The sequence below is a fragment of the Ursus maritimus genome, unplaced genomic scaffold, assembly GCF_017311325.1.
Source record: "Ursus maritimus isolate PB19 unplaced genomic scaffold, ASM1731132v1 scaffold_25, whole genome shotgun sequence".
Classification (NCBI taxonomy): Eukaryota; Metazoa; Chordata; class Mammalia; order Carnivora; family Ursidae; genus Ursus; species Ursus maritimus.
This window is the reverse complement of record NW_024425008.1, coordinates 30,209,467-30,229,220: the sequence shown is the minus strand read 5'-3', so window position 1 is coordinate 30,229,220 and position 19,754 is coordinate 30,209,467. Positions and strand designations below refer to the sequence as shown.

The 19,754-nt window shown below is 51.9% G+C and overlaps 3 protein-coding genes and 1 long non-coding RNA gene across 4 annotated transcripts in view; 2 read left to right on the top strand and 2 right to left on the bottom strand.

The window, feature by feature from the left end:
- EXD2 (exonuclease 3'-5' domain containing 2) overlaps window positions 1–9,377 on the top strand; it is a 59,342-nt gene extending 49,965 nt beyond the window's left edge. The window contains exon 11 of the mRNA XM_008700325.2: window positions 9,253–9,377. The gene's annotated coding sequence lies outside the window, so the exon portion shown is untranslated. The remainder of the gene's footprint in view (window positions 1–9,252) is intronic.
- Window positions 1,995–9,257, bottom strand: LOC121105222 (GTP cyclohydrolase 1 feedback regulatory protein-like). The gene is given in 2 exon segments (XM_040641730.1): window positions 1,995–5,686; window positions 5,689–9,257. Coding segments are annotated over 2 exon segments (297 nt in total). The 5' UTR covers window positions 5,909–9,257; the 3' UTR covers window positions 1,995–5,609.
- Window positions 9,378–13,739: 4,362 nt separating the features above from the next.
- Window positions 13,740–16,247, bottom strand: LOC103671670. The gene is made up of 3 exons (XR_571000.1): window positions 15,619–16,247; window positions 14,825–15,009; window positions 13,740–14,537 (listed from the first exon to the last, which is right to left on the bottom strand). It is a non-coding gene; the product is annotated as an uncharacterized LOC103671670 (long non-coding RNA).
- A 1,211-nt stretch (window positions 16,248–17,458) lies between these two features.
- Window positions 17,459–19,754, top strand: part of GALNT16 (polypeptide N-acetylgalactosaminyltransferase 16) — an 87,998-nt gene continuing 85,702 nt past the window's right edge. The window contains exon 1 of the mRNA XM_040641728.1: window positions 17,459–17,720. Within this exon, the coding sequence (XP_040497662.1) occupies window positions 17,544–17,720 (177 nt within the window). The 5' untranslated portion in view covers window positions 17,459–17,543. The remainder of the gene's footprint in view (window positions 17,721–19,754) is intronic.

Here is a 19,754-nt window from a genome sequence, read left to right as displayed (position 1 = left end):
TGACTTATGTTTCCAACTCTGTATAGCTGATCTGGGGTCATTTGGATAGCCTTACAAGAAAAACTTCCTCTGAAACGGGGTAGGGTGCTTTCGTTCTCTCTCCCTGTGATCCTCATGCTAAGAGGGGAGAAACACATACGAGTAGGAGCAGTGGTTGCTGTGGGAAGAAGGAATAGATTTCTCCAACAGTTTCCTGCAAAGCCCAGTAACAGAGCCAGCAGCCACCGTAGAGAAAGAAGCTAGACTGGCACATGAGATTCCTCACCCTCCTCGGAAGTTACTGTGTAGATTTGACTCTGTTCTCTGAGTCAGCGCTTAGCACCCTTTCCTGAAGACTGACGATGGTCAAATGGACAAAATACCTCAAATGAGATATTTTAGGGCAGGCATATTATAAAAGAAATATTTATTGTTTTTTGCTGATAGAAAAATAGTGTATGTTCATTAGAAATGTGTCTAAAGAAGGAATAAAAATCATCCATCTTCCCTCCGTCTAGAAAAGAGCTAACCTCCATGAATTTCCTTTCAGTATTTAAAAATGCATAAAATACAAACAAAATTCAGAGTCATATATATGTGTGTGTGTATACACACACACACACACACATACACACACATACAGCTTGGCATCCTATTTTTTCCCCCCTCACATAACATGGTACCACAAGTAATTAATTTCCTGTGCCCCTAATCTTTGAAAGTAGATTTCTAGTGGCTCTACCATACTTTAGTTGTCCATTCCCACGTTGTTGAAAATTTTGGTTGTTTCGGGTCCTTTGTTAATGTCGGTGATGCTGTGATGAACTGTCTTTTGTATAAATCTTTGACTGTATCTTTGAGAATTTACTTAGGATAGAATTCTAGAGATTGGATGGGGCGGAGGGGGCTCGCATTGCTGGAGTGAGTACCAACTGTTATCACCTTTGAGGAGCATATATCAAGGGATCGCTTCTCTCTAACCCTGTAGCTCGTGTCCCAGTGCATTTGCTGAGCCTGCATGTGAGCAGTAGTGAGAGAACAGGGCCATGGCGAGGGCCTCTCTGAATGTGCCCTGATCTAGACTCAGAGTCTTCTCTCTGCTTCCCCTTTGTGTCCCATCCTTTATTGACTCATTTCCCCTTGAAGTCCATGTTTTTTGGAAACACTGTTTATTTTAGAATAAAAACATAAAATAAAAGTTACAGGCAGATCTTTTTTGTGTGTACGATGCACAAGCAATCAGTGAGTTGCTCTCCTAAAGTGAACAAGGTACAATATTCAGGGATTTGTTGCTTTTTAAGAGTGCAGCCGTAAGTTACTTATTCTTATCCATGTCACGGATGGAGATCAGATGACAAAATGTGTTCTGTTGAACTAAAGCCATTTTAATCCCTCATTTTATACTCTTAGAAACCCAGCAGGCAGAAAGAGCTTTTGTTCAGCTTCCCTTTCTACCTGTTAGTGTGGGGCCCTAACATTTGATTATAAATTCTTAGTTTACCTTACCTGTCTGAGTTTTTCATTCATTCGTTTATCCTTTCTCCTTTTTTTCCCCTTTCATCATGTCTCATCATCATGAGAGGTATCACCTTTTACTTTTAAAGAAGACAGTTTCTTGGTTTACTAGTTTACTAATTATTACATTTTTTCAGTTTATTTATTATTAACATATAATATATTATTTGTTTCAGGGGTACAGGGCTGTGATTTATCCGTCTTACACAGTACACAGCGCTCACCCCAGTGTCCATCACCCAGCCACCCCATCCCTCCCATCGCCCTCTACTCTAGCAACCTTCAGTTTGTTTCCTGATTAAGAGTCTCTTATGGTTTGTCTCCCTCTCTGGTTTCGTCTTGTTTCATTTTTTTCCTCTCTTCCCCTATGGTCCTCTGCCTTTTTTCTCAAATTCCACATATCAGTGAGATCATATGATAATTCTGATTGACTTATTTCGGTAGCCTAATACCTTCTAGTTCCATCCACGTTGTTGCAAATGGCAAGATTTCATTTTTTGATGGCTGGGTAATATTCCATTGTATATAAATACCATATCTTCTGTATCCATCTATTGATGGACATCTGGGCTCTTTTAAAAGGGTTCTCCTTTCTGATCTTTCATCTTTTCTTTTGCTTAGTGGCCGTTTTTGGAGTACCTGATCCTTCAGGAATACAGTGGGAATCAGTTTTTCTTGGGTGAGATAAGCTGAAAGAGGGTATAAGAATGACCTGTTATGATGAACTCTTGATCTGAATAACATAAATATAATACATCGTCCCCAGAATACTTCTGCTTTGGAATTCAGTGATCTGTGTTAGCTGTTCACCAAGTTATCCCCTCATGCTGAAGCCTTCTTCCTTCTGCCTGTCCCCAGTCCTGGAGCAGGTTTGCACCAGGTGGTGGCGCAGGGCTTACATGCGGCCAGGTAGCTTGCTTGTTCCAATTACCTACCCCACCAGCCTGCTAGGAGATGCGTTAGTGACCCCCCCTTTGCTTGAGGCACCGAGGCCCTTGCTTTAATGCCAGCGTGTTATTTGGGAAGGTGGGAAGTACATTAGACTATTATTTCCATCTCACCAGGTCTGTCTGTGGCCCACTCTTGTTGGAGGTCCCTAGACACTGTGGTAACTGGACCAAATGGGTAATCACTTGAGGGATAATCAGGAACGGATTTCCTTTGCATAGGAATAGGGAATGTCAAAGGACCTAGTTCCCACATCCTGGGTTGAAGAGGATTTTTCAGATGTAGTACACACTGCCTTACAGGTCATTGGCTACTCTGAATGGAGGTAGTTAATTTCCTACTGCCAGATTGAACCAAAGTATTTGCCCTCCTTTTAGCTTCCTTATTTGTTATTAATTCTTGCATTTTCCTCTTGCTAAGTGGGTAGTCTATTGCCTTTCTGCCTGCATAAGCTCCAAAAGCTGCTGAGTTTGGAGTCAGCATTATTATAAGCATGATGTGTGGTCCAGAATATTCCTGAGTGGAGAGGCTACTTATATTCTACTCCTGCTTCCCAAAGATCTCCCTTTTCGGGCTTCAACATGCTGGGACAGAGTTGGGATTCTGACTAGTCAGGCCACCAGGGTATCCATTAAGTCCTGGATAAGAACCAAACATTTGAGCTTAGTAAGCTAACAGCTGAAAAGAAATGGGAGATTAAGACATGGGTAGTTTTAAAAGAGGTATGTTTATTTGGTTCATGGGTTGATGGGGGTGTAGCCCATGGACTTAACTTTCAATTTTGCTTTTTCCCTGTACTCAGTTCTGTCGTTGTCGGAGGATCAGAGGAACAGGCTGGTGACCTCGGTTTTGGTTCTGGCCATTAGCTGTGTATCTTTGGACTAATCACTTAACTTTTCTGGGCTCCTTTCTTTACCAGTGAAGTTCGAAGTTGAGATTAGATGTGCTGTAAGGACCCTCCTAGCTGTAGCACTCTGCAGTACATCCCACTGTTTCTTATGTGGCACTTTCCCTTGGGAGCTGTGTACCTTCTGCTTCATTGCACACCCTCATCCCGCCCCCAGCTCTGGGAATGGAGACTGTGTACGGAAGGGGGGAGGGGAATGAGGGAAGCAGGATGCCACACCATGTCCTCCTGGCCTCATTGACTAGAGAGAAGCCTGCTTCCTCCATCTGGTGTTCCACCTGGGGTCAAAATACCCTTCTCACCAGAGATGTGCTGTGTGTGGCCTTAGGGAACTCACATTTCTACTTAGTTCACTATTTAACAATAAAAAAAGAAGAGAAATCTTTATCTTCAGCTGCATTGCTCGTGCTGTAGGGTTTAATAAGAGATAAGCACAGAATGGAAATGAGGCAAGTTTGCCAAGTATTGTAGATGGGAAGATATTGAGAAAAAAGGAGTGAGTGTTTCTCATTTTAAGGATAGGAGAAGACTATACTATAGAGGACTGAATAGAATTAGGTACTTTAAAAGGAAAACATTAAACCAATAAGTTAAAAATATTCTCTCTCTTTTTACGTTGTCATGACTGCCTAAGAAAATTGGAGGGATCCAGTGTTAACACATTGTTACCCATCCGTAAGTCCTAAGACATGATGAACTCACAGCGAGACTGGGAAGTTTCTGGGGCCTGCATCTTGTATAACCCTGACTGGCCTTGGACTTTGCCCCTCTTATCTTTGGCCACCAGCAAGACAGACATGTGCACAATGTAGTTTATATTTTATAAGCTGCCGAAAGACATTTCTCTGTATATATATCCGTTCCCCATGACCTGACAGAAAATACGTTTCCCAGTTCATCCTCGTGCTTAGTTTCAGTCGCAAAGAGGGTGTTGGCGTATTGGCTTTTGTGTAGCACAGATTTGGACCAAATATGCTAACCTTGCAGCTCTTTTTATAATAATCACCCAGATATAGACAGGAGCCCCCATTTTCTACCAAACTAGGGTCATTTTATTACTCTAGTTCCAGAAAAAGCAACCGGATAGCCAACAGGGAAGCAAAAGTGTATTTCTCTGCCCTCTGATAGACGAACCGTAACTTCATCTAAAATTCTGACATCTGTCGTCATATCCCATAGAGCCAACTGGAATCCCAGCAAGCTAGCTTCGTTTTTTTTAATCCAAGTACGTATGTGTGGGCCCTGGAGGTTTGTGGGCCCGAGCTGTAGCCACATACAAGTGGCTTCCTCTGAGTTCTTGGATACAATGAGCAGGACTAATGTTGGCTCCGAAAAGGGACAGAAGATGGCTTGGGGTTAGTTTTTCTTTTTTAAATGTTATACAAGTGCAGAGCAGTTGGCTGCCGTCCCCCTCTCAAACCATCAGCAGAGCTTGACCTTGGCCAAGATTTTGCCTCATCCTCTCGGCATCTCAGCATAGAGTTGCGTTTCAGCCGTGGAATGCTTAACCAGAAGCACATGCTGTAGTGATGGTTTCCAAAGAGCAAGTTTTTGCAGAAAGGCTACATCATGTTGTCTTCTGAAAACAACAGTTTTCTCTGAACCACCAACCCAATAAACCCCCGAATGGTGATTCTTTGACTCATTCATTCACAAGGGCTAGGATTGTTGTTGTTAATAATACTTTATTGAAGCACGGCAGAATGAACAATGAAGTACAAATCTTAAGAGTACTGCTTGTAAATTTTGACAAATTGTATGCACCCATGTAACCATTCAGGGCTGGGGTCCCTCCCTCCTTTCCTTCTTTCCTTCCTCCTTCTCTTCCCCCCCCTTCCTTCCTCCCTCCCTCCCTCCCTTCCTTCCTTCCTTCCTTCCTTCCTTCCTTCCTTCCTTCCTTCCTTCCTTCCTTCCTTCCAGCAACCACTCATCACAGCCCTTTATTTGCTTAGACCAGCTATGTAGGACCTTCCCACCCAGTCCTGGAGCTGTGCTCCTTGGGGGCTCCAGCTCCTTGCCAAGGACAGCCTGGCTCTTGTGGGCCCCTGCCCACAGATCATGACCTCCTCTAAGGCCCTCGGCCAGGCCTGAAGCTGGAGGGGCCACTGGAAGCCCCAGGGGAAGGGCCCTGCCCTCTCCCAAGGGCTGAGGCAGGTTTCAGAAAAGGCCATTCACTGCCCAGTGGTACTAGGCAAAGGAAAATGATGATTTGGGAAGAGAGAGGCTGGACAGTGAGTGAATGGATGCTCAGGATTGGGAATTACGCAAAAAAGGGGTGTCCCATCTGCTCCTCAGTGTGAGAGAGTGAGTCCTTGTGCAGGCACCACACCAGCGTCGGCCCACCTCTCTCTTGCTCAGCACATGGAAGCCTTTGCGTTCCAGCTTGTCCAGGACCATGCAGGGAGGGTCACTGATGAAGTACTCACAAAAGTGGTTTCCCAAGACGCTTCTCTTTGAAGCCCCCAGATACCACATCAGCTCTGGGGCTGAGCGCCCATCACCCACCGGGGTGGGGCCCACTTCCGTGTGGATCTGGGCGCTGCTGAGCGGGTGGGGCATGGTGCATGAGTCCCGGTCAGGCTCCCACCCAGGGCTTTGGGCTCAGTGCGGATGCCAGCCCCTCAGGTGCCAGGCCTGCTGCGACCCGCGACCCCGAGTCCAGTTCCTCCAGCTCTCAGGGCTGGGGTTCCTTATGCTGCATGAAACATCTCTTCTGATGACGTACGGCCTTGGATTGGAAGGTCGTGCATCCATCTACCTGAGCAAACGACTGTAGGACAGCAAATCCCGGTTCAAACACGGTGAAGATTTGGTGGCCTGAGTCCGGGCAGTTTGCTCTCTTGTCGCGTCTAGGAGGTGTGCTTGCCACAAAGCTTTATGATGCTTGTTCTTTACGCGTCACTTTTGAAAATAGGTAATGTGTGCACGTAGTACAAAAAAAAATTAATGTGTAATGAAAAGGGACTCTCCCCGCTCCCCGCCCCCCAGTCCTTTCCCTCCTTGAAGGTAACCACTGTTACTGTTACTTGGGCATTGTTCAGCCTGGGGCTGGGGGGAAGGGGGGTTTGTTTTTTTAAGTCCCAGCTTTCTTTGGTTGTTAACCAAGAATATGTTTCTCAGCCCTTCTCTTTATATTCCAGGCTCTAGTCTAAGGCATTTATGCAGAAACTTGGACTACAGGCTCAGTACGACTAATCCTATTTGTCCTGTCCTATAAAGTTCATTCTCCGTATCTGTCATCTGGCTCAAAAGTCCATGTTTCTCACAGGATTGGCCGGGAGTTGATGATAGCTGGCGTTGGATTTTTTCACATTAGGCTTGCTACTTTTAGAATACATATTTGAAATTTTCCATAGTCAATTTTTTAAAAATTCCTATATCTTTAGCAGGGACTCCTGCAACACACCTATCTGATTAAGTTTTTTGTTTGTTTTAAAGTAATGCTGCATTGCAACCTAGAAGTAAACTATAGACGGATCTCTAGACAGTCCCACCCCCACCCCCACCCAAATCAGACATTCAAAACTCCAAAGTTACAGACGTGAACTGGGATGATTTTTCACCTTCACAAGCCATTCTTCTCTTTAAACATAGGATTGACCTCAAATTTATTTTGAAAAGCCAACTTCTCTGGCAGGCAAAATCTGATTTGATTTATACACTGAATTTTTCAAGAATATAAATGTCATGCAGCAGAGGACTTATATTCAGCCTGGAACAGTATTTTACACAATTTACAGGCTCCAGAGCCAGGGAAGGAAGACCTCTCATTCCCAACCCTCTCTGTTGGACAGACACCAAAGCGCGATGGATGGATGGCTTTCCTCAGCCACTTCTAGCTCCCAGCCGTATTTTGTACTCGGGGCAGGTGGATGAAGAGTCACATCTTCCCCAGATTAGAGTTGCCCAAAGATCCACAGTCCAGGGAAAGGAGTGAGGCTGTTGGTGTTTTCCAGTTCACGTCCCATATGGTTTCCCTGGGGCCATTTTATACTTGATGACCTTTGGTGCTCTCTTCTTCATCTTGCTGTTCTCCGATCACCCAAGGCCTCTTCGGTCATCATTGCGAATATTCCCACTGGTCAGGGGGCTCCCTGTGAACATCACCCCTGCAGTGCAGCTGTCACATTCGAACAGCATCTGCTTTCTGACAAGCACGAAGACAGAACGAAGGAAGTCTTCGAGACTTTCCCAGTGCAAGTGGATAACACCAGCAGCCTTTGGGACTTGGATCAATACACTGTCAGTTTAGTGGCCTGGTAGCTTGTGTCAGGGGAAGGGAGGCTGATTCCCAGAGGGGGCAAGGAGCTCATGGTCTCGGCTCTGTCGTCTGTACAGGCTCCTAATGCTGGAATGGTTCCCTCAGCCTTTGGCTCCAGCCTTTTCTAGACAGGGAAACAGACCAAGGTAAAATGCTTGCTGTGTTTTAAATAGATTCTGCTCGCCGCAGCCAATAAGCCCCACAGCTTGGAGGTGACTGACCCTTCCCGAGAGGTTTCTGTTGTGCTGTGCCTCCGGCCTCCAGCCCTCCTGCTCCTTCTCTCTGACCTGGCTCCGCTGGTGTCAGGCGTCCCCTGGCTGCTCCCCGGATGGTTTCTCTTCAGGCCTTTCTGGTTTTAGGACTCATTACACTTTTATTGGTTTTCGCTCTCTGCTTTTTCCTTCCCTGAAGCTGTTTTCCCTCATACTCTGTATCTTTCCGTCTCTTGTGTCCACTCTGTCAAGTGCACATCTCCACCTGCTGCTCCTTGTCTGACTCTGCCGCGGCTTCTCAAATTGTCCTCTCGCCCGCACCTTCGCATACCCTGCGGGGGGTGGGGGGCAACCTGCCCTCACCTGGGCTTTGTTGACCCTGGAAAGTCAGGGACTGTGGAGGAGCCTATCCCAGTTGTGGGGCAGGTGACAGCGCCAGCCTCGGTGGTGACCTCAAAGATGGCAGCTGTTTCTGGGCAGTGTAGCAGTGAGGTAGGGAAGTCAGAGGAGGGGTGGGAGGAAGTAGGAGACACAGAAGTCATGGCCAGCACCCATCGAAGGTGATAATCAGACAAGGAGGTAGGAGAAGGCTGGGTGGCAGCTAGATGTCACAAGGGGAAGCTGAGCAGGAGCTCCTAGGGGAGCAAACCCGGGTAGTGGGACCTGCCAGAGATGCTGCAGCCCTGCTCAGCCAAGCAGGGCCAGTGGGGGGAGGGGGGCAGGAGAAAGGGGAGCCTGAAAGATCCTGTCTCCCCATGCATCTCTGGCCCTTTTGTTCTTTTTCCTTTCACGTTCCTGCCCTCATGTTATATTAGCAACAGAAAACAAAACAAAAAGCAGTCTGTCTTTGAAAGGGAATGGCAAGATCTGGAGAATTTGAAGCTAGATGCATGTACTTCCCTGTTTGCTGGACTCTTGGGCCCCTTTGCCCACAGGCTGCTGGAGCCAGGAGAGCTAGCCCCTTACTGGAACGCCTCGAATGGAGTCCCTATAGCAGTTCGACAGCTCAGCCCGAGTGCCCACGGCAAGGGCGGCCCGCGAGGTGCCCACCCACAGAACCCCTCCACACACACAGGGCAGCTGGGGGAGCAGGGCTGTTTGCCATCCCAGCTAGGGGGCCGGGACTGGTCCTGGGCAGGGCCTGGTCTGAGGGCTGGCTTCCAGCCCATGACGCCGGCCCTATCATGGTCTCCTCTGCCCCCAGGAAGTGAGCTGCAGAGAGGCTGGTGGTTGAAGAAAGAGAAAGGAACACTCTTCTCTTGCTTACAAAATGTTTAAATTGAAGAGGTAATAAATGCATGTGGCAAAGAAATCAAAAGATACAAAAGAACATATGATGAAAAGTCTCCCACTTCTGTTCTCAAGTTCCCCTCCTCAGGCATCCTGGATGCACCAATTTCTTATACATTCTTCTTACTTCTCCTTTTTAGGTCTGCTGTAATCCCGAAGTTTTTAGATTCTTGACCCAATGGAATATTTTAAATTGTTCGGATATATATGTATGTATGTAATGTGTGTGCAGGGACTAAATGATAATAAAGAAAACTGAATCTCAGTTTATTGCCAATAATTCTTGCTGGGGCAGGAGCGGTTTAAAATATTAAAATAACTAAAGAGAGTCTTAAAATGCTAGCACTAGAAAGGACCTTCCGAGTCCCTTGTACCAAAGCCTTCATTTCAAACACAAGAAAGAGGCCCAGAAAGTGACTTTTCCAGGGTCACTAAGTGAGGTAACGGCACTTTTTAGGTAGTGGCCTTTGGAAAGATAGGGATCCCGAAATGAAAGACAAATGATTGGGCATGGGTGTAGAAATTTCCTCCATTGGATACAAACATAGGGAAAGAAATCGGTAATTTCCAGGAAAAACCTGAAGTCACATTCTAACTGAAAAATAGCACACGTGCACACACACACACACACACACACACACACACACACACACACACAGAGGCATCGGCAGCCGACAGAAGATGAAAGTCGGCAAAGTCTGCTGTCTGTCTCTCCTGCTGAGCCGGGCAGAAGCTGTAAGCGGCAGCATGACGTCACTCCTCTGCTGAGGAACCCGCACCCCTCGGGCCTGGGGTCACCGGGCTGGAAGCAGAGGCAGAGGCAGGCATTTTTTGTTGGGCAGGAGGGAGAAATGCCCACACAGACTTGAGTAAGAGGACAGCCTGCGCACAGATCCCAGGTCAGAGACGCCAAGGGTGCGGGGAGGGTGTGCCTGGCCGTGCCACCGTGGAGCTCTGCCACCATGGGATCCAGGAGCCTGACAACCCCAGCTCTTTATACAGCCTCCCAGGAGGCAACACCCCACGATTTATATGCTGACAAAACGGCAGGATAATTTTTAAAAATTCTCTCTGCTTTGACATTCGCTCCAGACACTGTGAACGATTTCAGTGTCCAAGCCAGATTGATGGGCCTTTTGATGGCTTCAGTGAGAGGGGACATGTATGACTGTAAACACTGGCAGTAAAAACCCTCAATTGCTTTGAAATGGTAAATTTCCAGGCAGTGTGGGTCTGATGTTACACGCCTCCTGCATTAACAGCTTTTTCTTCCTGTTCAATTATTTTGGCTGGTAAGGGAGTGGAAATTACACTTCAAAATACATCGATGGATATTTTCAGCCTTGCTGAAAGCTTCAAAAGATGTACCAATCCCAGGAACATTCCCTTAATTTCCACCTCCAAGTTTCTCAGGGAAAATGGAGGTACCAACTACAGGCCCAGTTAGGCTAAAGGAGATGCCAGGGGTCTCTTTGCATTTCAGATTCTCTCCGCTCTTACCACGTAATCTCTTTCTCAGCCAAATTTTTTCCAGCCCTAAGCCTAGGGTCCATCCTAATATGTACCTAATATTAGGGTCCATCCTAATATGTACCAGGTGATGAGGTCCTTGATAAAGAAATGAGTATTCCCAAGAGCTTGGGTCCGGGGCCTTGAGACAAGCATCTGATGGAGGCAGAAAAACCTACCAGTTCTCTGTGGCTTCTTTTTCACTCGAGGGATCGGGAAGTCCTCATCTCTGACGCATATGGTTCTCTCCTGTGCCCAGGTGCTGGGCACATGTGCAGCCACCCAGCAACACATTTGCCCCAATTGTGCTTCTGGTTCTCTCATCTCTACCTGACCGGCTCCTTCCTCTCCTCTTCCTAAGCACCAGACCTGGGTGTACAGCCACTCTTCCGGACAGACCACAGAGAACTCCAGTTCCGTTGATCATGCCTCCCAAGTCTGTTCCTCCACCTGCATTTCCTGTTTCGGTTAACAGTTGGTTACCTTACACCAAAGCACTTGTCTCCTACACAAGAAATTTGCATGCTCTTCTTCATTCCTTCCTGCAACCCCACTTCCAACTGATCACCAAATCCTTTGAGTCTGCCCTCTGTCTGTCTCCTCCAGAGTTTCTGCCCTCACCCAGGCCCACGGCACTGCTTGCTTGGACAAGCACGGTATCCTTGTGATCCCCTGCCACTAGTCTCCAGCCTCCTCACAAAAATATATAACTGATCATGTCACTCCCTAGTTTAAAATCTTAGATGGGGGGGGCGCCTGGGTGGCTCAGTCGTTAAGCGTCTGCCTTTGGCTCAGGGCATGATCCTGGAGTCCTGGGATCGAGCCCCACATCGGGCTCCCTGCTCTGCTGGGAGCCTGTTTCTTCCTTTCCCACTCCCATTGCTTGTGTTCCCTCTCTCGCTGGCTGTCTCTCTCTGTGTCAAATAAATAAATAAATAATCTTTAAAAATAAAAAAAAAATTTAAAAAAATAAAATCTTAGTTGGTTCTCCATGGCTTACCAGAGTAAGTCCAAACATCCTAGAAAGACAGAGAAGACATCTGTTAACTGGTCAATGCCTATGCCTCTATGCTTGTTACCATCACGACCCCCTACCCCCTACCCCAAACCTCTCACCATTTCCTGTGCTCCCACACACTTCCACGTCCTAGTGTCCTCTGTTTGCCCTTCCTCCTCCCAGAACACCCTTCCACTCTTGCCTGCCTGGCTGCCCTTTAAGATTTCAGCTCTCAGATGACTTCTTACTTGAAGAAGCCCCCTTTGTGCTTCTAGAGAGTTCCATTACACCCTCTTGTGACAATTGATGTGTGTTTCCCCGTGACCAGTTACTGGGCTTCTCAGAAGCTGCGATCAGGTTTTGTTCATTTTCGTATCCCTGGAACCTAGAAGTGCCTGGCATGGCAGGCACTCAGGAAGGAAAGGAAAGAAAGGGACTGGGAATACCACCCCGTGGGCAACCAGGCTTTGCCGTCTGAGCAGGCTTGTGGCATTTTCATGGGACAGATGGGGAGTAGCAGCAGCCCTCCACCCTGGGTATTTATTCCCTCATTCACTCATTGCACAAATATTCAGGGAGTGCTGCCACGATGCCCGAGTACTGTGCTAGAAACTGGTGACAAAAGAAGGCTGCCAGGCCCTGCTCAGAGGAACTCCCATTCAAGGGTGAGAGACGGGCATGTGACAAGCACTGCCCTGGCATTTTGGGCCATCTGTTCGACTCTGAGGACCTTTGCCACTCATCTCTGCAGAGGCTGTGGAGAGGGGGAAGGGGTGAAGGAGAGCACCAGAGAGATGGGGAGGTCAGGGAGGCCTCCCAAAGGGCTCTGCCTCCGGGACCAATTCTGCTGACCAGCTGGCTTTATTTATGCATTTCTCCTTTGTCGAAATTCCTTACTGTTAAGAAAAAGCATTTGACACATTTCTAATTAACCCTCAGCCTCTCCAATCTTATTATTCCCAAATGCAACAGCTGGCTCATTTCATGATCAGTAATGATATTCCTGCAGTTATCCACCAGAACCAGGGTCACTCCTCCCAAACTCTGATGGGAACACAGAGGACCTTTCCGCGCCCCACCCCCCACCCTGCCATCCTGGGGCGGCAGGATTTGGCCCCTGGTTCTGGGGTTGCAGGGAGGGGGACAGTGCTCCTGAGCAAGCACTGTTGGGGAACCTGAGTTCCTCCCCCCACTGGCCCACACTGACCCCAGACGCGTCGCTCCCTCTCTCCAGGCTCTTCCCTCCCTCCCTTCCAGCAACAAGTACTCAGTGAGCATGTGCTGGGTGCGGCCGAATGCCATGCGCTGTTCTAAGTGCAGGGGAGACCACAGGGGACAAAACACACAAGAACTCCTGGCTTCATGGAGTTTACACCCCAGTGGCAGAAACCGATCTGAAAAGCCAAATACGAGAACGATGACTGATAAGACTCTTGGAGTTCCTTTCAGAGAGCCAGGTCCTCTCCTTGATGGATTATAAGAAACTTAGAAATAACATTCCCTTAGGTGCAGTGGTGCCTTGAGTGCAGCCAGCGGGGATCGTATGTGCCGCTGATGGCTGGGGGACCTCTGCAGGCTCCAGTCTGTTTGTCCGTGCAAGGAGAGGGTCCCCTCCTTCCTCACAGGGTCATTGTGAGTATTCTGAGATCCTGCTTTGGCACAGTGCCTGTTAACATACGTTCTGTTCACCGTGTCTGCCTCCTTTTCGGCCTAGAGCAGTCATGGCGGTCTAACCAGTCCCCCTCACCCACTGTCTGGGTCCCTGCTGCAGCTGCAGACAGGGCAAGGGGCTTCTAAGCTGACTGAGTCACAAAGGTAATGGGTATGCTGGCAAGAATGGACACCCAGCAGCTGCTGGGGCCCCGCACGCTGCCTCTCCTCTGCCCCCTCCAGGCTGCTCAGCACAGGCTCTAAAGAGACAGGCAGCCATCGCCTGGTGGGGCAGGACAGTCATCCTTGTTGGGCCTGTTGGGGTCTGTTCTCCTTCGCAGCCCTGGTGAGCAATCCCCCACGCGTGCCCTGGGCAGGCCTTTCGAGAGCCCCGCAGCCAGCAGCAGTGCCTGTGAGAGGGGTGAGGTGGGGTGGGGGCCCCGGCGGGGGGGTGGTTACCAGCACTGGAGTTTACATGCTTTATTTCCTACCTTTCCCAACAGTGCTGCAAGTTAAGGGCTGTCAATGCCCCTTACGGTTGAGGAAACAGGGTGAGAACTTGCCCAAGCCACTCTCCTAACACATGACAGAACCAGCATTTGAATGCAGGTGGTCCAACTCCAGAGCCAAGGTCTCACCTGAACTATACAGCCTTTCTCCCCTCTGTTATCTACCCCCACATCAAATGCACAGGGGCGGAGAGTTCCCTGGGGCCTCTGGGAGTGCCAGGAACACATGGTTTTGCCCAACTGACCTAAGTGCTGGCTTTGACAGTTTAAAAGAGAAGGGCCATGTGGAGAGCAATGCCACGTTTTGGAAGAAAATGCCCAAGGAACCGGCAGTCCAAAAGGGCACAGTTGGAGGGTCCTTGGAGGTCATCTCCTGCATCCCTCCTTTTCCAGAGGAGAAAATGGAGGTCCCAGTGGGGAGGTGAAGTCCCTGCATACAGAACTTCTGACCACCCTGCAGACCGCCCAGTGTGCCCAGAAGCCCTGTACTGGCCCCCAGACACTGGCGTGGGGAAGGGACTCCAACCCAGCCCCGCCTCTTCCCTGCTAAATGGCTTCCGCCATGGAGAGTTTCCCCAAGTCCCGGTCTGCGGGTTGGGGCGCTTCAGAGATCACATAGGTGAGGAACCGGCTCCGTAGCTGGCACCTGCTGGGCATCCAGTAACTATGGCTATGATGACCACTCTGGCTCAGTGAATGCTGGGCGACACCAAGTCTCTTAGGTATCACTTTGATTCTATGGTTCCGCTGGACTCCATTCCTAGGACCAGAGAGGAAACAATGCTCACTGTCATCTCTGAACACTGTAATCCATCTCAGGGAGGGCTGAGCTTCAGCCCCACACCTATTTAGGGTTCAAATCTGGAAGAAAGTCCATGGGCGGTAGCTGAGGTGGCAGCCCCAAGTTCCAGGCCCTTCCAATGTGCCTGTGGCTAGAGACCATCACTTAACTTCTGCCTAGGTCAAATTTCTGTCAGCCAAAAGAGCGCGGTATTGACCTGCCTCCTTACCCCCACCCCACGCCCCACCCCCACGGGGGAAGTTTACCGTGTCCATCTAAGGGAGGGCGGTGAAGTCTAACATCATCCAGAGAGGCTCTGTCCCTGTGGGGGTTTTCTCCTGGTGGTGGCCTGGGGGAGCATGAGGGGGGCGGCAGAGAGCCCTCTCTTCCAGACGGAGCTACCAGGCAGTGACGGTTGGTACAGAGGGTGTATCATCCTCACCACCGACCGCTGGGGAGTAAGAGGTGAAACTTGTGGAAATCCTGCCAAATTCCAGCTCCTCCTTCCCTCCTTCTCCTCATACAGCTCTCCTTCTAGAGCCATCAGAAACCCATCAGCCTGATTTTGGTTTCCAGCTTCATTCCCATGCCTAGGAGTGAGTTTGGAGCGTCTCCCTAGGGGTTGATGTAATGTCTTTGGATCCCACATCCTCTCACCTGGTTTTCTCAAAACCAAAGGGAACTAGACATACATAGGCCAGGCTGGGCTGAGGGAAGCAGCCAGCGGCAACAGAGGGCCATTCCCCAAGTCTTTCCACTTGGCTGACCTGAGAGCCTGTGTGGAAATGGGGGCACCAAAAGGGGAGTTCCTTATATTTTCTTATTGTTTGGAAATGCCCGTGGGGCCTGACTCTTAAGCAGTAAGGTTTTCCTGGCTTGCCACAGAGGACAAGCCTCATGATTCCTGTGGAAACCAGGCTGTAGCTTGACAGTGGTTTTCTCTCTCTCTGGAAATGAATTCTGGCCCCTACGGCAGTCTAATTAAACTCCGCAGGCAAGAGACACCCAGGAGACCAAGGCTGGCCCACGGCTCCAGGGCTATTGGCACCTTCACACCCACCTCCTGTTGTTCCTGACTGCCACCTGGCTCGGCCTCGGATTCCCTGCAACTCTTCGTGAGACCCTCTTGGCACACTCTCTTTCCAGGGTCCTAGTCTTGGTGGGGCCATTTCTGGACTTGTCCACATGTCCTGGAGGTTCGTGCTCTGAATGAGGAAGAAGGTACTGCAGTAGCCACGATGATCTTTCTGCAGCAAAAATGCATTAGGCTTTTCTTTCTTCATTTTACTTCATTCCAACAGAAACGGAATGGGCATCTATTAACCGCACGGTTCAGCCCTGCGTGCTGGAGAAGCGGGAAAATGAGTGCGGCTGATGGGGGTGCTTGGGGAAGCATGAGCTGTGGCCCCACCTTTGCGTGATTCCTGAGGCAGCTTCATTTAGAGTCGGGGACCTTATTTGGGCTGGGACCCTCTGTGAGAGCCAGTGTCCAGCAGCACCAGCAAGAAGCCAACTCCCTGCCAACTCTGCCCCTGGCATTCCAGGGCCCAGCCTGCCCAAAGTCAGCTCCCAAGTCCTTTCCAGCGTCCTGGGCCCCGGCAATACCAGACAGCTCTCTTTTCTGGAACACATCAAGCACTGCCATCCTCTGGACCTTTGTTCTGGCTATGCATGCATCTAATTAATACCTTGCCCTGCCCTGCCTCTTAAGAATTTATTCAAAGGTTTATCCACCTTCTGTGAGAAGCCTTCTCTAAGACTACCTTGCAATACATCATTTCCTCCTCTGTGATCCTTGCTTAGCTCGGGTGACATCCGCTCGCTGTGAGTCTACTCTGTGCCTGACAGTGTGTTGCTCTCCTAGAACTGATTTAGCCCTCCTTGCCTTCTGCTCTGAGCAGTTCACACGGAGTTCTCAATGCCTCCGGGGCTGGGGCAAAATCTCCGTGATTTCTGTGTCCCTGTCTCACCACCGTGTTTTGCACTTTGTGGAAAGTGCAAACGGAGAGATGGCTTCTAGACTGGGCTCAGCCCACTAATTAGTCGTGTGGCCTCGGGCCAATCTTCCACCCCCTCTGGTCTTCTTTCTCCCTGACAAACAGCGGTGACGATACCTCACGGTTGTTCAGGCCACAGTGAAAGGTCTGGAGGGAAGCCTCATGAAAGCTGGGAGCCCCAGGCCAATGGAAGATGTGGGGTAGTTGTACTCCCCTTCTTTCACCAGCAGTGAAGCAGAATCGCATCCCCTCCGCTCTGTTCGACTGTCAAGTGCACCAGCTTCCAATCCCTCCTCGGGGCGGGCCCTGGGGCGGCTCGGAATCCTAGGCTGCGGAGGATTCCCGTGCAAACTCCAGACTCTCCTCTCGCCCAGCCGTCCCTTCCCGAGGCCTCGCAGAACACACCTTAAACCTCGCGCCAGAGCGCATTTCCGAGCGCAGCCCAGAACTGCAGCTTCGCGGCGCGGGCCCGGGCCGGGGTCGCGCATCTCCAGCCGGTGACTCAGGGCTGCTCGGGCCGGGGGTGGGTGGAGGTAGGCGGGACCGACTAGGGCCGCGCGGGGGCAGCCGCCGGGCGCTCGGTCGCCGAGCGGTGGGAGCAGAGGCTGGCTCTGGCCCGTCGCCATTCCACCGCGGGCGTCTGGCTCGCGCTCCCGCGCCGCTTCGCACCCGCCGTGCTCCTCTCCCCATGCGCAGCGGCCGGGGCAGCCGGTTGGGGCTGGAGCGCGGGGCGGGCTCTGCGCGCGAATGAATGGGCGCCCGGGGGACGCGCGCGCTCGGGGCTGAAGGGCATTAGGACCGTGAGGATCGCTCCGCGCTCCTGTCTCTCCCTATCACCCCCCACCCCCCACCTCTCTCCCTTTTCGGCTCTGCAGGACTGAGCAGCCAGGCGCGAGCGAAAACAAACAGCTGGGGCTGCGAGCGCCCCCACCCCGGCCCCGAGAGCAAGCCGGCCCGGGCCCCGACTCGGGGCGCCCGCCCGCCCACCATGAGGAAGATCCGCGCCAATGCCATCGCCATCCTGACTGTAGCCTGGATCCTGGGCACTTTCTACTACTTATGGCAGGACAACCGAGCCCACGCAGCATCCTCCGGCGGCCGGGGCGCGCAGAGGGCGGGCGGGAGGCCAGAGCAGCTCCGCGAGGACCGCACCATCCCGCTCATTGTGAGTACGCCCTGCGCGCCGGGCGGCCGGCCCTGGAGCCGCGGCGCGCGTCCTTAGCCCCGCGCGGCTGCAGAGGGCGCGGGGCTGGGGGCTGCGTGCCCGCCGCGCCCTGCCGGCTTTGTATATGTTGGAGCATTCCTGTCCGTTGTTATGGCAACCTCTTTCGGGCCAGCCGGGCCAGGGCGCAAGGATGAAGGGAGGGTGACAGCGGGTGGGGGCTGGGAGAAAGTGCTGCAAGTTTGGTGGGCCCGGCGTGCGCGCGCGACTGGGAACGTGGCTCTCTCAGCACTGCGCGGCCGGAGCCGGGGCCCGACTGTCCGCACCTCGCCCGCCCCAGGAAGGCGGCTGGACGGTGAGCGCAGCGAGCCGGCAGTGGGAACCTCGCGCTGCTGAACGCGTAGGTGGCCGTGCGCACCCCCTCTCTAGTCTCCAGGGGGCAAAGGACTTGGGGTGGGGGCGCTGGGTAAGGCAGGGTCGCTAGGGGCTGAGCCCGGCTTTGAGCCCCCTTTTCAGCCCAGTTCAACTTGAACTTGCTTCTCTGGCACGGAGGACTCCGCCACTAACACCCGCGGCATTCTCTGGGTCCGGGAAAGGTCTCTTCCTGTACGCGCCCTTCACCCCAACACGAGGGTCCATCACGACGGGCGAGCTGGCAGTGTGTGCGCTAGGGCGGGCAGATTCCCTCTCTCGAGGTCAGCTCCGCGATGTGCCAGCGGGGAAACAAAGGTGGCGGAGCACGGCGGGGGCCTCCGCGGCGCTGCCGGGGCCCTAGGCGCTCCGGGGACTTGGGCTGGGGCGTGCGGAGCCCCCGCCGCCCTGCAGGGGGCGTTGCTGCCGCCCGGTCCCCGGGTGACGGCCCTGTGTGGCAGGGGCACCTGTTGAGGCGGGAGGATCTGGTGCCCGCCGAGAGGCGCGGGCGGCGGGCCGCGTTCTTCCGACCGGGGCCGATGGCGGGCGAGAGCCTTGGGCGACCCTCGGGACAAGCTGCTGGGCTGGGGCAGCTTGGCCGGAAGAGGACCAGGAGGAGGGCGAGCCAAGTGTGGGGCTGAGGGTGGGAGAGTAGAGCAGGGTGGCCATTCTGACGGGAAAGATCTGGGCCTGGGGAGGGAGGTGCAGGTTCAGGAGGGCGAAGGCTTGCGTGGAGTCGAATCGGGGATATTTCTGCAAAGGCAGCTGAGCCCCAGGAATATGGTGGAGGCGGGTGTCTGTGTGGAAGTGTTCTCATATTCCCAACCTGCCCCAGATGCCGTGTCTTGTCAACCCCCCTCCCCCTGGAAGAAGTAAAAAAACCCCTGCAGAGGAACCATATTTCCTAGCTTTGCCTGAGGAGACCTTGGGGTTTATGGGTTTTCCCCAGCCGCCCCCCCCATTCCCAGATCCCTGTCCAGTTGAACTCTGCAGGTGTGCCTGATTAGGTGGAGCGTTCCCTTCTGAGCTGAGGGTCCCTGTCACTAGGAACTGTTTGCAAAGCCCTTGAGGATGTTTGGACGGAAAGGCTGATGAGGATAAAGCCTCCAGCGTAAGGACCCCAGGGTATTGGGATCCGGGCAGACCGACAGACTGGAGTGGGAACTGGCTGAACCAGCAGTGGCCCCAGACCCGCAGGGAGCTTGCGCAGACCCACGAGCTCCCCGTTCTTACACCCTGAGAGGGCCAGCCCTGGTCTCAGGGTAGGTGGGCTTGGAGCGGCAGGGGAGAGGCAGGCTGGCCAGATGTTCTGTCCTTCACAATGGTGACGTGTGGGGAGGAGGGTCTGAGCTGGAGGGGGAGGAGGAGGGGAGAGTGGAGGGGAGAGAGGAAGGGCAAGGGAAGAGAGCACAGGGAAACTGCTGATGGGAGCAGAGCCCGAGGTTAGGTCTCCTTACGTTTGTCTCTGCTTCAGAATCCTGACCCTGCTCTCGGACCTCTCCTCCCTCCTCACTCCTCCTTGCCCTCCGAGGTCTGCCGGGAGGCCGAAGGCCGCCCAGACTGAGAGCCCTGGAATGGTGGGGTGGGCTCTGCTGGAGGCACGTGGCTCTTGTTTTGGGGGTGGAA